Raw genomic sequence first — 16251 nt, 5'->3', positions numbered from 1 at the left:
CATGTTTGGTGTTTGTTGCTTGCCGCTTTGAAGGAAAATCTATTTTAAACATTCCTGAACAACAAGAAGAACTTTAATACAGAAGAGAACTTTTAATGATGGCTTTAAAATGCAAATTGAGAACAAAGAATAGGGAGGAACATTTTTAACAGACATTACTCATACAAAAGGAGCAGCTGTAGCCAAGGACAAATCTGGGTTGCTATGGAACGAGCGGAACCGACTAGTACTGACTTGAGATAAGACCCTCATTAAACTGCAACAAATGAAACGCATGATGAAGTAACCCCACTAAACTTTGAACCAACCATGAACAACAATGGAACAAGCCATGCTTGAATGAGCCAATCATTGAGGTGTACACGTGAATGCCACAAGAAGAATCGGAGCACAAAAAATATAAGAACTGACACAATACCTAGTTTTTTACTGCAGTCGGCCAAGATAAACGTAGCCTGGTCTAATGAAGAGAAGACATCTAAAGATTTCAACAGACATCAAGGGCGCGATCTTGCCAGCCCTGGAGAGGCGGGACTGCCGGGAAAATGGCAGAATTTGGGGGCGGGAGCCCAACCCGCCCCCACCCTGCCTCCATGCCATCTTCCCAGGAGGCGGGTAGCCGTCCTGCGCCGGGTCCCGTCTCCTTGCAGGCGGGAAGGGATTAAAGCCTATTAACTGCCTGTGAACAGGTAGTTAACAGGCAGAAAATAGGATTATCCCCTTTTTGCCCTCACAAGTGCGGGCTTCCCGAAAGCTTCGAAATCCGCCAGGTCAGTGAGGCGAGTACTAGGTCTGCAGGAGTCGGGGAGGTGCAAAAGTGCGCTGTGAAGGTAAGTGATGGGTGCAAGTGTGGAGAGGTGAGTATCTGAGGTAAGTGCAAAGTGTTAGTAAAAGTGTACTTACCTTTGTTTCTTCCTGCAGGCTTCAGTCGGTGTGTATGCGGAGAGTCTTGCACCTCCGCGTTGGAGATGACAGATGGCCGTTGCATTCTCAGATGCAACAACCATCTCATTTCTGCAAAAGAAAGATGTTGGATGATGTCTTGTATTGAAGACCTCATCAAACTACAGAGAATGTCAGTGTTTGACAGCTTCACAGAGCTGTCAAACGATGACAATTCATCTGTCAAACATTTTTGACAGATGAAACGTCATACGTTGACATTCTCTGCAACCGGCTTTCCCTTAATTGGCCTGCTAAGCTCGCTGGGTGGGCTTAACAAGGTCAATCAAGGGAAAATAGCGTGGGTTGGTCAGAAGTTGATGGAGGCGGGACTGAAACCCGACAAGTGGGAGTACCGTCTCCAAAAGCTCCCCATTGGCAAAATCACCCCCTTAGTGATAGTCGGTTTGGCTACCAGGCACTTGACGACTCCAGGACAGATTAAGTTGGGTTCTTATTTAATCAGTGTATCAGAGGTTAAATAAAAGATCTCTGGGAGATAGCGTATCTGTGTGTTTCTATTAAAGTGGATTCAGGTCTACTCTAAACACCTAATGTAGGAGGTGTGAAAGTCATAAATAATTCCTACAACATATACTGGACCTCAGAGCAAAAATGTTGCCACGGAAGCAATGCATAGTGCTCTGGGTAAAGCATAAGACATGTCTCTGCATTTGGAAAATTCGTGAAAAGTAACCAGAGTGCTTTGTATTCTTCTGAGGCTGCTCCGGATTTAAACCACAGTGCTGTTATGATGCCTTGTAAGACCACATTACGAAATCAAGCAGCATGTGCGCAGATGTTACCTTGACAACCTTTGGCAAATGTCTTTTTCACCTGCTTCCAGGTACTGTGCACAGGTGAGAAAGCATCGACTCTTTTCGCCACACTCAGCTGAAAGGGTAGCGCAGGTGCCACCTCCCTGGAGGGCAGGGTCGCACACGAGTTCTGTTGCAGAGGAGTCAGATGAAGACTTTGATGAGGTGTCCTACAGAAGAACGCTGGTGGGTTTGCACAATGAAACGCTTGGTGCATTGGCAGGCCTGCCAGAAAGCCTGAGTGTAATGTCAAGGAGCAAAGAGGAGTCCGGCACCAACCTTGCACAGGGCTTTGTGCAGAGTTTGGAGCCGATGATTTCCAGCATGGAAGTGATGACTAACTCCATTAGCGCATTTGTGGACCCAACCATGATGTAGAGTCTGATGGCCGATGTTGCAGCGTCCATTATATCACAAGCTGCAGCCACCCAACGTCTGAGTGCTGCAGTGGAAGCTCAGACTTCTGTCATACAAGTTCAGACTGCTCTCATACAGGCTCAGCCTGCTGCCATGCAAGCTCAGACTGATGCCATCGTGGCTGCGTTTACCAGTGCGGAAAGGGGCTTGCAGGGTGTCACAGCAGTCCAGCATCTGTCCTCCAGCAGGTGGCTAGGAATGCAGATGCGCCACCCCTGGGGAGTGGAAGTGGCTCTGTGGAGCACGAACCTGCTGTCCTCTCTCAGGGCGACAGCATTTGTCCTCCCACCACTGCCACTCCGCCAGTGCCCTTGCTGTTGCCTGTCAGCCAGTCAGCCCAGACTGCTGTCGCCCGTGCCGAGGTGGTGCAGTCCGCAGCCGGGCCTTCTAGGCACAGAGCTGCTCGAGGTCATCCTGCAAGGCCATCTGCAGTCTCCCCCCACTGAAAGTCAGCAGCCTTCCACCAGCCATGCTGCAGTCACTGGGGTAGCACTGTGCAGGAGCACTAGGACAGGCAAGGAAACACTGAAGACAGATACTGAGGGAATGCACAAGGGTGATTGGCTGACTTTGTAATGTAATATTGGATGGATTGATGTATAAAGTCAGATTGGAATGTTTCTTTTGTGGTGGCTTTTATTTCAGCATTGTGGCCAAGAGACGCTGTGATGGTCAGTAACAGAGGGAAGGGAAGGTGTGGGACTAATGTTGAAAGGGGAATTGGGGTTGTGGTCACTGGTACCGCTGGCGGATGATTCCATCCCAGATATCCCGGCCAGAAAGGGGCTGTCTGGGTTGCATTCTTCCTTCTGCTTCCTCCTCTTTGGCTTCTTCCTCTTCTGTGTCTTTCTCTTCCCTCTGCAAATGGATGCTGTAAATCTGAAATAAAAGCATTAAATGCTGGAAATACTTAGCAGGTATGGCAGCATCTCGGCGTGAACTCTGTTTCTCTCACGACGGATGTTGCCTGACCTGCTGAGTATTTGCAGCATTTTCTGTCTTCTCAGAGGCCTTCCTTTACCATCTGAGGCCTTGCAAGCATCCAGCAGCACTCCCATCACACTTAAAAAACTTTTAACATGTATTGCACCAAACCACTACTTCAATAAAATTTAAAAAATCCAGTCCAAAAGCTTAAATGCAAACTTTAAAGACGTGTGTGTCCCTTTAAGAGGTGCTGACAGTGCCTCTGAGAGTCTGCTGAATGCTAGGTTTTCATGGCGAGCTTAGGACCCAGCACTGAACTCAGCGCTAAATCCAAGTTCACAGAGGTGACATTAAGTCGGCATTGTCTGCCAAGTGACGTCACCTTCTCCCTAACTTAAATTTCACCGGCCATCGCTTTTACCGGCAGCGCTGCCATCTGCCGGCCCTCGGAAAATGGCAGACGCTGCAGGACCCGCCACCAGTTGGCGAAAGAGCAGCGGCCGCCACTTCTTCACATAATTTTGCCGGTAACGGGTGGTGTAAAACACCCGAAATTTTAGTCAATTGTCTCTATAAGTGGCATTCAAAGTCAGGGTTGAGTAAAACTACATCCAAAGCCAGTATGTAAAGTTGCTTGTGGCATAGTCGGCTCCCAAGACATAACAATAAATCCTGGGAAACTGTAGCGTAGTTGGTTTTATTTTGATCACAAAATGGAATTCGAGGAAACTGAATTCTGGGAAACTGCTCTGTGAAAAACCAGAAGAGAAAACCATCAAACATATGCAGACAGCTACTAGATGCTAAGTTACCCTGGGGCCATAAGGTACCGTAAAACTGTCTCCTTGGTCAGCTGAAAAGCTGGAAGACAACATAGTTTTGTTTGAAAGTTGGTCAAGCGATCTGAGAAATGGTTCGTGAATGGAACATGAAAGCCAGTTTAAGACTGTCACCTGTGATTTAAGTGCTTTGCTTGTTAAATAATTTAATCTTGTGCCTCTGAGTACGGTGCAAGGCTGATGTATAATAACATATAGAATCTGACAGCTCTTGCTGAATCGCTGAGCCAGGTGGCAAAGACGAGGTCGCAAACGAGTTCTGCTGCACAGGACTCAGATGAAGCCTTTGATGGGGTGGCCTACAGAAGAACGCTGATGGGTCTGCACAATGAAATGCTTGGTGCATTGGCAAGCCTGCCAGAAAGCCTGAATGCATTGTCAAGTAGAATGGAGGAGTCCAGCTCCAGCCTTGCATAGGGCTTTGGGCAGTGCTTGGAGCCCAGCGTAGAAGGTGTGGACAGAACCATTAACGCATGTGTGGACCCAAGCATCATGCTGTGACTGATAGCCAAAGCCTCAGCTTCCACTGCAACACAAGCAGAAGCCACCCAATGTCTGGGTGCTGCAATGGAAGCTCAGAATGAAGTCATGCAAGCTCAGCTTGCTGCCATGCAAGCACAGACTGTCGCCATCATGGCGAGGTTTACCAGTGTTGAAAGGGGCCTGCAGGGTGTCACAGCAGTCCATACTCCATCAGATTACTAGGATTGCTGCCCTCGGGGAGTGGCATGAACCTGCTGTCCTCTGTCAGAATGACAGCATTCATCCTCCCATCCACTGCCACGCTGCTAGTGCCCTTGCTGTTGCCTGTCAGCCAGCCAGCTGGGGCCCATGCTAAGGTGATGCAGTCCACAGCCGGGCCTTCTAGGCCCAGAGCTGCTCGAGGTCGTCCTGCAAGGCCATCTGCAGTCCCTCCCACTGAAAGTCAGCAGCCTTCCACCAGCTATGCTGCAGCTACTGGGATAGCACTGCGTGACATCAGTAGGATAGGCAAAGGTACACACAAGACAGTCACTAAGGGAATGCACAAGGGTGATTAGTTGATTTTTTGATGCAATATTGGATGGATAGATGTATAAAGTTGGCTTGGAAAGTTTATTTTGTGGTGGCTTTTATTTCAGCATTGTGGCCAAGAGGACGCTGTAATGATCAATAACACAGGGAAAGTAAGGTGTGGGACTAATGTTGAATGGGGAATTGGGGTTGTGTTCACAGGTACCGCAGGTGGATGATTTGATTCCAGCTATCCCAGCCAGAAAGGGGCTATCTGGGTTGCCTCCTTCCTTCCACTTCCTCCTCCTCCTCCTGAGCTGGTGGCTGTATCCCTGGTGGCAAGGGCTGTGTGCTCATGATGGCCAGGTTATTATGGAGGATAAAGCAGAACACTACGTATCATGACACATGCCCCAGTGAGTACTGTAGGGCTCCTCCACAGCGGCCCAGGCAGCGGAACCATTGCTTCAGCACTCCAATGGTCTGCCTTATGATGTTACGTGTGGCAGCATGGCTCTCGTTGTCCGAATACTGGCCACATATTGTTGGGTTGCAGAGTGGAGTCATGAGCCAGGTGGTCAAGGGATAGCCCTTGTCACCCAGTAGCCACACTGTGGTTTGTCTTGGTGGCTCAAAGACTGAGTGAACAGCGGACTGGCGCAGAATAAAAGTATCAGGACTGCTGCCAGGATACTGGGCATTCACCATCATGATTTGTTAAGCATGGTCGCACACCAACTGCACATTCAGCGAGTGGTAACCTATGCGGTTGCGGTACATCTCAGCATTTATATGCAGTGCCCGCAAGGCCACGTGCGTGCAATCGATGGCGCCCTGCACCATGGAGAAGTCCGCTATCCTGGCAAAGCCACGGCCACGCTCCGCCTGCTTCTCTCTGGTCAGAGAGAAGACAAAGTCCCCTCTCCTGGCATAAAAAGCGTCTGTCACCTCTCTTATGCAGCAGTGGATGGCGAACTGGGAGATGTTACCTGCTCCAGCCTGGAAGGATCCCGACGCAAAGAGATTCAGGGCCACGGTCACCTTCACAGCCGCTGACAGCGTTGTCCTTGCCCTGGAGTGAGGCTGCAGGTCTAGTTGCAAAAGGTGCCAGAGTTCTGTGAGCACCTCCTTCATAAAGCAGACACCTCACACACTGATCCTGGCTCAGGTTGAGTTAAGAGAATTGCTCGCAGAAGACTCTAGGTGGGCAAGGCCTCCTGCTGAGAGCCCTTCTCCCCCTCCTCCTCCTCCCTCTGCGAGCAGCTTGTCCTCTTCTTCACTACCTCTGCTCCATCTCCCGGTCATGCTGTAGGCCAAGAGGGATGATAACTGGAGCACCCATGACTGGGAGCAAGTGACCAGAACCCATGACCAGAACCCTTGAAGTCGCTCCCTGTCACCTCACCAACTTTAAACTAGAAAGCTCCAAACACTTCGACAAACTTACACAGAGCTAGTAGAAATCAAAAAGCAAGTTAACTGAAAGTTGTTGATGATCCCTTTAAATAAGGCTGGTAGGGGATCCTGGCTGCTGTTAAACACATGTTCAGCTGTGCGAGGATAACACAGGGTGTTAGTTCCAGTGATGACGATGAAAGTGGCAGCACTGGCATCAAGATTGACGTCACAATCTGCCTAATTAACATACTTCCAGCGCATGCTCCTAACGACTGCCCTACAACCCTCACCAAGATGACACCAGAAGTGTGCGCACCCTGCCCGGACGCTATTTTGGATCCAATTCGGCACCCTTAGTGTTCAAACAACGGGCGCTATGCAAATGAACTTTTAGCCCCAAGGCTTCTTGTACACCTAAACAAGGCTCGGTCTGCATAAATCTGAATGGGAAAACAAGGACAGAGGGAGGGAACACTTATATTTAAGATTAGAGCCAGTCAGTTCAGTGAATACTGACTTATAAAAGTTAAACTAGGCCTATACCAGGGACTATGTTTGTGTAATTTGTTATATCTGATTTTACGAGAAGCAAGAGATTAGACTGAATTCCAATGAATGCTGCTTTCTGTTCATTCACATATTACATGTAAAATAAACCAGCTTGTTGGTTTATAATGGGATAGCAAAATACAGCAGATGCTGGAAATCCGAAATAACAACAGAAAATGCTGGAAAAACTCAGCAGGCCAGGCAACATCTGTGGAGAGAAATTAGAGTCAACGTTTCGGGTCAAAACCCTTTGTCAAGACTAAAGAGGCACAGGGAATGAAATAGATTAAGAGGCCCGGCTGGGAGAGAACAAAAGAGAAGAGACATTAAGAGGTATTCAAAACGAGACAAGATGGTGATAGGACTAGTGGCGACAAGACAGCTCTAGATTAGGTGTGAAATGCACTGGCAGAATGGGAAACAGCTGCCATGTGGGAGAGAGAAGTGTGCGCACTCTGCCCGGACGCTATTTTGGATCCAATTCGGCACCCTTAGCGTCCAAACAACGGGCGCTATGCAACCGAACTTATAGCCCAAGGCTTCATGTACACCTATTTTTTTTTCTCTCTCTCCCACATGGCAGCTGTCTCCCATTCTGCCAGCACATTTCACACCTAATCTAGAGCTGTCTTTTGTCTCCACTAGTCCTAGCACCATCTCGTCTCGTTTTGAATACCTCTTAATGTCTCTTCTTCTCTTTTGTTCTCTCCCAGCCTGGCCTCTTAATCTATTTCATTCCCTGTGCCTCTTTAGTCTTGACAAAGGGTTTTGACCCGAAACGTTGACTCTAATTTCTCTCCACGGATGTTGCCTGGCCTGCAGAGTTTTTCCAGCATTTTCTGTGGTTTATAATGGGCCTTGTCTCACTAGAGGGTTGATCAGTATGCCTTCTGGAAGATAGGAGAAACACACAAGGACAAGCGCAAGATTATAGCATCCAGTGCACTTGATGAGGGATCTCACTCTTACGACCCCCAGGTCACACTATCAAAGGGAATGCGTGGTCTGTTTATGGGAGTGCTTGGGGCCAAGGCAATATCTAGCGGAGACCCAAAATTTGTAACAACCATCCTGCAGTAAAATCTCAAATTACTGAAGTAAACCTCCCCTAAAATGGCTGTTGCCCAGGGGTGCTCTGGCCACAATGTAAGGCCCTCTAATCTGTAGTTTATTTAGGGCCTAATGAGCTTTATGCACATTTTGTATGCAGGCTCTCAGTACGCTTTGAGTTGGTCAGCTGCCACTGATCCTCAGGCCTCTATGCCTGATAATATGGGACCAACACCTGAAGCATTAGTGCTTTGGGTGCCATGGGCTTCTATGTGTTACGTAGAGTATTATCTTCTAGCTAAAATCTGCTATTTTAATGCTGCTTCTGTTAATCTTCCTTTCATATAAACGTCATTTATAGTTTCCAGCCAAAGTCTGTTAGTGTGGTTTTTGCTATCATTCAAAAGTGAATGGTGAAACTCCTATAGCACTCCAGTGCACACCTTAAATGTAAAAAAAAGTTCACTGTTCACCTGTGGCCTATTATCCCAGAGCACTTTGTTCATAAGATCATGTTTCAGTTCCTAAGGAGCAGGGGCTTACCTATGGAAGTGAAACTGTCTGTTGGGCATGAGGAAAAACTTTCTGGAGCAAGTTTGGATCGTAACAAGGACGTCTTGCTAAACCGGCTGAAATTTTGCATGATGCGTCATTGATAGCAAAGCTGTATTTTTAAATATTTATGTCATTCAGAATGACACAAAAAGATGTTTCATATCATATTAAAAACTTGCTGTGGTTAGTAGATAGAATTTTGTAAACAGTTGGGGCAGTTATCTGGACAAATGTGTCAGCTCGACTCAGTTGAAAGAGCTCTTGGCTCTAAGTCAGAAAGTTTACTGTTTAAATCTAAGACATGAGCACATAATCTAAGCTGCATTTCTGGATTGCTTCAGATAAAATGTTTCTTCCTTTGATACCATGGCAGTTTTCATCCACTATATGGTACAAAGTATTGTCCTGGTGATCAGCTGTTCATTATCAAACATTTACACTAAAAAAGTAAAAATAGAAATCAATATTCAAAAACGAATTTACTTACTGGTAAGTTAACAATGGAACATTGCTACCACCATTACTGGTAGTCACAACATCTCGTTTTACACCCAAAACAATTCCACCATTGCCTTTTGCCAGCAGGTCAATAATTTCATTCTTGTACACTTCCACAATAGACACTTCGACAGAATATGTTTCAAGTGGTTTATTTGACATCAGTCTGTAAAGATAACAAAAGCCTTTTATTTACTAAATTCTTAGCAGTATATCTTAAAGTCTCCAAAGTAAACATGCATTAAGTATACTGAATAATTCATTAATTGCAGATTATCCTCTATTTTTACAGCAAAATCTGTAGAGCCATAAATTCTGCCCATATTTGAAACCATTTAATGCCCTTTTATGCTGATCTCTGCTGCTGCTCACATCAATGGGAAACCTGATTTTTACAATAGAGATGGGACCTGGAAATCTGCAGTGTTTTCAGCGGATTTGGAACAATTAGAGGGATTGGAAATTGGAGTGTAGCCCATTCTGTGATACACTTGGGTTTTCTATGGGGGCGAGGGCAGATGGAGCTGGGACTGCCTGCACACATTACTTCAAAACGAAAGAAGTGGGGCCACAGCACTGTTGCAGGCCTGGAACAGTGAAGAAAGGATTTTGCACCCTGAAAGTAACTTTCCTAGAAAACAGCTGAAATGTAATCGCAACTGCAAGGTGCTGGTACACCAGCTATACTACTACTGGCATATGCTAATTGCCTGACTCTGGGAATTCTGACGAGATCAGACAAGTTAATCTCTGACACTGTAAGTTCCTCTCCTCCACTGTTAAAGATTTTGGTCATGGTATTCCGATTTTTCACTCGTCAACTGTAATTTTCTATTCATTCAATTCTGGTAAGTTAAAGGCACAAAATCCCAGCCTCTGTCTCTTTAAGCAGTACCCTGGTTTGGCTGTTAAGATCCATTTTACTACAAAATTACAAACAGGAAAACAACTAGGATCAGTGGAAATTGCAGGATGCAGAATTATTCGGCCCCAATTCCTTTGTCCTGGAGGTGCACAAATCGCAGCACCTGAGCGGGGGTGGGGAGAGGAATTTGGGGTGGGACCCATTTGTGCTATGTCGCTGTCTGGGTTTTTGATCGTGCAAACTTCTGCCAGCAGTTGAGATTTATTAAAACTCACTTTCAAGGGATTTCTTTCACAGGCCATTGTCGGGAGCGGTGAGAGCGGAGTTTCAGTGAGTATTTAAACTCGCTTTCGCGGGCTTCCTTTCACAGGCCATTGTCGGGAGCGGTGAGAGCGGAGGTTCAGTGAGTATTTAAACTTACTTTCGCGGGCTTTTTTTCAGAGGCTTATCAATCTCGCAGACCAGCGGCAGCATTCCAGAGCCACGTCACGATTCAAAACGTGACGCAGGCAGGAGGAAGCAGCTGATTGGGTGAGTACGGCCAGGTGAATACTTATACTACTCTATAGATTGACAGTTAAGGTTCATAGTTTATAAAGTTTAGAAGGTCGTAATTTTGTGGTTATACTTTCTAAGGTCTCTGTTGTGTAGCGGGAAGTGCTAGTAAACAAGGGCCCTTGAGTATATCATTTAATTGTAGTATAATTGGTGGTATCGATTTAATTTAAATTAATTAAAGGGTAAGTCATGGCAGGACAGCTCGGCCCCGTGGCATGCTCCTCCTGCACTATGTGGGAAATCAGGACATTTCCTGTGTCCCTGACGACCATGTGTGCGGGAAGTGTATCCAGCTGTAGCTACTGGCAGACCGCTTTGCGGCGCTGGAGCTGCGAATGGATACATACTGGAGCATTCGCGATGCTGAGGACATCGTGGATATCACGTTTAATCAGTTGGTCACACCGCAGGTAAAGGCTACACAGGCAGGAAGGGAATGGGTGACTGCCAGGCAGAGTAGAAGGCGCAGGCAGGTAGTGCAGGGGTCCCCTGTGGCCATCCCCCTCTCAAACAGATATACCGCTTTGGATATTGTTGGGGAGGACGGCTTATCAGGGGAAGGCAACAGCAACCAACTTCCTGGCACCATGGGTGGTTCTGCTGCACGGGACGGGAGGAAAAAGAGCGGGAGAGCTATAGAGATAGGGGATTCTATTGTAAGGGGAATAGATAGGCATTTCTGCGGCCATAAACGAGACTCCAAGATGGTATGTTGCCTCCCTGGTGCAAGGGTCAAGGATATCTTGGAGCGGCTGCAGGGCATTCTTGGGGGGGGGGGGGGGGGGAAGGTGAACAGCCAGTTGTCGTGGTGCATATAGGTACCAACGATATAGGTAAAAAACGGGATGAAGTCCTAAAAGCTGAATATAGGGAGTTAGGAGGTAAATTAAAAAATAGGACCTCAAAGGTAGTAATCTCAGGATTGCAACCAGTGCCACGTGCTAGTCAGAGTAGAAATAGAAGGATATTTCAGATGAATACGTGGCTAGAAGAATGGTGCAAGGGGGAGGGATTCAAATTCCTGGGACATTGGAACCGGTTCTGGGGGAGGTGGGACCAGTACAAACTGGACGGTTTGCACCTGGGCAGGACCGGGACCGATGTCCTAGGGGGAGTGTTTGCTAGTGCTGTTGGGGAGGGTTTAAACTAAAATGGCAGGGGGTTGGGAACCCGTGCAGGGAGACAGAAGAAAGGGAAGCAAGGATAGAAGCAAAAGACAGGAAGGAGAAAAGCAAAAGTGGAAGTCAGAGAAATCAAGGGTGTAAATCAAACATGGCCGCAGTACACAATAATTCTAAAAGGTCTAAGAGTGTTAAAAAAACAAGCCTGAAGGCTTTGTGTCTTAATGCGAGGAGCATTCGGAATAAGGTGGATGAATTAGCTGCGCAAATAGATGTAAACGGATATGATATAACTGGGATTACGGAGACATGGCTCCAGGGTGACCAAGGATGGGACTTCAACATCCAGGGGTATTCAATATTCAGGAAGGACAGGCAAAAAGGAAAAGGCGGTGGGGTAGCATTGCTGGTTAAAGAGGAGATTAACACAATAGTAGGGAAGGATATTAGCTCTGATGATGTGGAATCTGTATGGGTAAAGCAAAGAAATACCAAGGGGCAGAAAACATTAGTGGGAGTTGTATACAGACCCGCAAACAGTAATGCTGAGGTTGGGGCTGGCATTAAATGGGAAATTAGAGATGCATGCAATAAGGTCAGAGCAGTTATCATGGGTGACTTTAATCTACATATAGATTGGGCCAACCAAATTAGTAACAATACTGTGGAAGAGGAATTCCTAGAGTGTATACGGGATGGTTTCCTGGACCAATATGTCGAGGAACCAACTAGAGATCAGGCCATCTTAGACTGGGTATGATGTAATCAGAAAGGATTAATTAGCAATCTTGTAGTGCGCGGCCCCTTGGGGAGGAACGATCATAATATGATAGAGTTCTTCATTAAGATGGAGAGTGAAGTAGTTGATTCAGAGACTTGGGTACTTGTAAACTACGATGGTATGAGGCGCAAGTTGGCTAGGATGGGTTGGGGAATGTTACTTAAAGGGTTGACGGTGAATAGGCAAACATTTAAAGATCGCATGGATGAACCACAGAATTTGTTCATCCCTGCTTGGCATAAAAATAAAACAAAAAAGGTGACTCAACATTGGCTAAAAAGGGAAATTAGGGATAGCATAAGATCCAAGGAGAGGACATATAAATTGGCTAGAAAAAGCAGCTAATCTAAGGGGAGCAGTTTAGGATACAGCAAAGGAGGACAAAGGGATTAATTAACAGAGGGAAAATAGAGTATGAGAGTAAGCTTGCAGGAAACATAAAAACTGACTGTAAAAGCTTCTACAGATATGTGAAGAGCAAAAGATTGGTAAAGTCAAGCGTAGGTCCCTTGCAGTCAGAATCAGGGGAATTTATAATGGGGAACAAAGACATGGCACACCAATTAAATACATAATTTGGCTCCGTCTTCACAAAGGAGGACACAAATAAACTCCCAGAGATGTCGGGGAACACAGGGTCTAATGAGAGGGAGGAACTGAATGAAATCAGTATTTGTAGGGAAATGGTGTTAGGGAAATTGACGGGATTCAAGGCCGATAAATACCCAGGGCCTGATAATCTACATAGAAACATAGAAGATAGGAGCAGGAGTAGGCCATTCGGCCCCTCGAGCCTGCTCCGCCATTCAATGAGATCATGGCTGATCATCCAAGTTCAGTAGCCTGTCCCTGCCTTCTCCCCATATCCCTTGATCCCTTTAGCCCTAAGAAATATATCTAACTCCTTCTTGAATATATTTAATGAATTGGCCTCAACTGCCTTCTGTGGTAGAGAATTCCACAGGTTCACCACTCTCTGGGTGAAGAAATTCCTCCTCATCTCTGTCCTAAATGGCTTACCCCTTATCCTTAGACTGTGACCACTGGTTCTGGACTCCCCGGCCATCGGGAACATCCTTCCTGCATCTAGTCTGTCTAGTCCTGTTTTATTTTATAAGTTTCAATGAGATCCCCTCTCATTCTTCTAAACTCCAGCGAGTATAAGCCCAATCGACCCAATCTCTCTTCATACGTCATTCCTGCCATCCCAGATATCAGTCTGGTGAATCTTCGCTGCACTCCCTCCATGGCAAGAACATCCTTCCTCAGATAAGGCGACCAAAGCTGCACACAATACTCGAGATGTGGTCTCACCAAGGCCCTGTACAACTGCAGCAAGACATCCTTGTTCCTGTACTCAAACCCTCTCGCTACGAAGGCCAACATACCATTTGCCTTCTTAACCGCCTGCTGCACCTGCATGCTTACCTTCAGCGACTGGTGCACAAGGGCACCCAGGTCTCGTTGCACTTCCCCTTCTCCCAATCTATTGCCGTTCAGATAATAATCTGCCTTCCTGTTTTTGCCACCAAAGTGGATAACCTTGCATTTATCCACATTATACTGCATCTGCCATGCATCTGCCCAATCACCCAACCTGTCCAATCATACTGGTGTTTCTCGGCATCCTCCTCACAGCACACACGCCCACCCAGCTTTGTGTCATCTGCAAACTTGGAGATATTACATCTAGTTCCCTCGTCTAGATCATCAATATATATTGTGAATAGCTGGGGTCCTAGGACCGATCCCTGCGGTCCCCCACTTGTCACTGCCTGCCACTCGGAAAAAGACACGTTTATTCCAACTCTTTGCTTCCTGTCTGCGAACCAGTTCTCTATCCAAGTCAATACCTTTCCCCCAATCCCATGTGCCTTAACTTTACACGTTAATGTCTTATCCGGGACCTTGTCGAAAGCCTTCTGAAAGTCCAAATACGCCACATCCACTGGTTCTCCCTTATCTATTTTACCAGTTACATCCTCAAAAAATTCCAGTAGATTAGTCAAGCACGATTTACCTTTTGTAAATCCATGTTGACTTTGTCCGATCCTGTCACTGTTTTCCAAGTGCTCTGCTATTACATCTTTTATAATGGACTCTAGCATTTTCCCCACTACCGATGTCAGGCTTACCGGTCAATAATTGCCTGTTTTCTCTCTACCACCTATTCAAAAAAGGTGGTAGAGAGAAAAGGGGGAATTATTGACCGGTAAGCCTGACATCGAATGTGGGGACAATGCTAGAGTCCATTATAAAAGATGTAATAGCAGAGCACTTGGAAAACAGTGACAGGATCGGACAAAGTCAACATGGATTTACAAAAGGTAAATCATGCTTGACTAATCTACTGGAGTTTTTTGAGGATTTAACTGGTAGAATAGATAAGGGAGAACCAGTGGATGTGGTGTATTTGGACTTTCAGAAGGCTTTCGATAAGGTCTGGCATAAGAGACTACCGTGCAAAGTTAAAGCACATGGGATTGGGGGTAAGGTACTGACTTGGATAGAAAACTGGTTGGCAGACAGGAAGCAAAGAGTTGGAATAAAGGGTCTTTTTCCGAGTGGAAGGCAGTGACTAGTGAGGTACCACAGGGATCGGTGCTAGGACCCCAGTTATTCACAATATATATTAATGATCCAGACGAGGGAGCTAGATGTAACATCTCCAAGTTTGCAGACGACACAAAGCTAGGTGGGCGTGTGTGCTGTGAGGAGGATGCAGAGAAACTCCAGTACGATTTGGACAGGTTGGGCGATTGGGCTGATGCATGGCAGATGCAGTATAATGTGGATAAATGCGAGGTTATTCACTTTGGTGCCAAAAACAGGAAGGCAGATTATTATCTGAATGGCAATAGATTGGGAAAAGGGGAAGTGCAACGAGACCTGGGTGTCCTTGTGCACCAGTCGCTGAAGGTAAGCATGCAGGTGCAGCAGGCGGTTAAGAAGGCAAATAGTATGTTGGCATTGATAGCGAGTGGATTCGAGTACAGGAGCAAGGATGTCTCGCTGCAGTTGTACAGGGCCTTGGTGAGACCACACCTTGAGTATTGTGTGCAGTTTTGGTCGCCTTATCTGAGGAAGGATGTTCTTGCCATGGAGGGAGTGCAGCGAAGATTCACCAGGCTGATACCTGGGATGGCAGGAATGACGTATGAGGAGAGATTGGGTTGATTGGGCTTGTACTCGCTGGAGTTTAGAAGAATGAGAGGGGATCTCATTGAAACTTATAAAATTCTTACAGGACTAGACAGACTAGATGCAGGAAGGCTGTTCCCGATGGCGGGGGAGTCCAGAACCAGGGGTCACAGTCTAGGGATAAGGGGTAAGCCATTTAGGACAGAGACGAGGAGGAATTTCTTCACCCAGAGAGTGGTGAACCTGTGGAATTCTCTACCACAGAAGGCAGTTGAGGCCAGTTCATTAAATATATTCAAGAAGGAGTTAGATATATTTCTTAAGGCTAAGGGGATCAAGGGATATGGGGAGAAGGCAGGGATATGGTACTGAATTTGGATGATCAGCCATGATCTCATTGAATGGTGGAGCAGGCTCGAGGGGCCGAATGGCCTACTCCTGCTCCTATCTTCTATGTTTCTATGAGATGAGCACTTCTTGCATTTGGCCCCTGACGTAAGAAAACTACTAGGCACTTGGACTGAGTATTAAACAAGGCTTTAATCAACTGTTTTTCAACATGGAGATCTAGTTGTGTCCTTCACTAGTTCCTGTTAAAGAATGTCCTGCACAAGATGGGCCCATGCCCGAGTATTTATACTCTCCCTGGACAGCGCCACCAGTAGGCTGCCCAGTATTATTACATTAGTCATTTTCACATGAATGGCAAGATTCATGTCAGCCCCCTTCCATGTGGATGTCATAGAAAGAGGTGAGACAGCATCATCCACTGGCATTCCCACTAGTTCCACGTTCCTTG

At 46.5% G+C, this 16251-nt stretch overlaps 1 protein-coding gene across 5 annotated transcripts in view; it reads right to left on the bottom strand.

The window, feature by feature from the left end:
* kif25 (kinesin family member 25) overlaps nt 1–16251 on the bottom strand; it is a 277704-nt gene that overhangs the window by 62082 nt on the left and 199371 nt on the right. For 4 of the 5 annotated variants that reach the window (XM_085982016.1, XM_085982012.1, XM_085982013.1 and 1 more), the window contains one exon: nt 8976–9152. The exons of the other annotated variant lie outside the window; for it this stretch is intronic. In XM_085982016.1, the coding sequence (XP_085838142.1) occupies nt 8976–9152 (177 nt within the window). The remainder of the gene's footprint in view (nt 1–8975; nt 9153–16251) is intronic. 5 annotated transcript variants of the gene reach the window in all.

The sequence above is a fragment of the Somniosus microcephalus genome, chromosome 3 (assembly GCF_052327205.1).
Source record: "Somniosus microcephalus isolate GS21.2 chromosome 3, FLI_Smic_1.0, whole genome shotgun sequence".
NCBI lineage: Eukaryota > Metazoa > Chordata > Chondrichthyes > Squaliformes > Somniosidae > Somniosus > Somniosus microcephalus.
The sequence above is the reverse complement of the archived record's forward strand: the minus strand, read 5'-3'. Positions and strand labels throughout refer to the sequence as shown.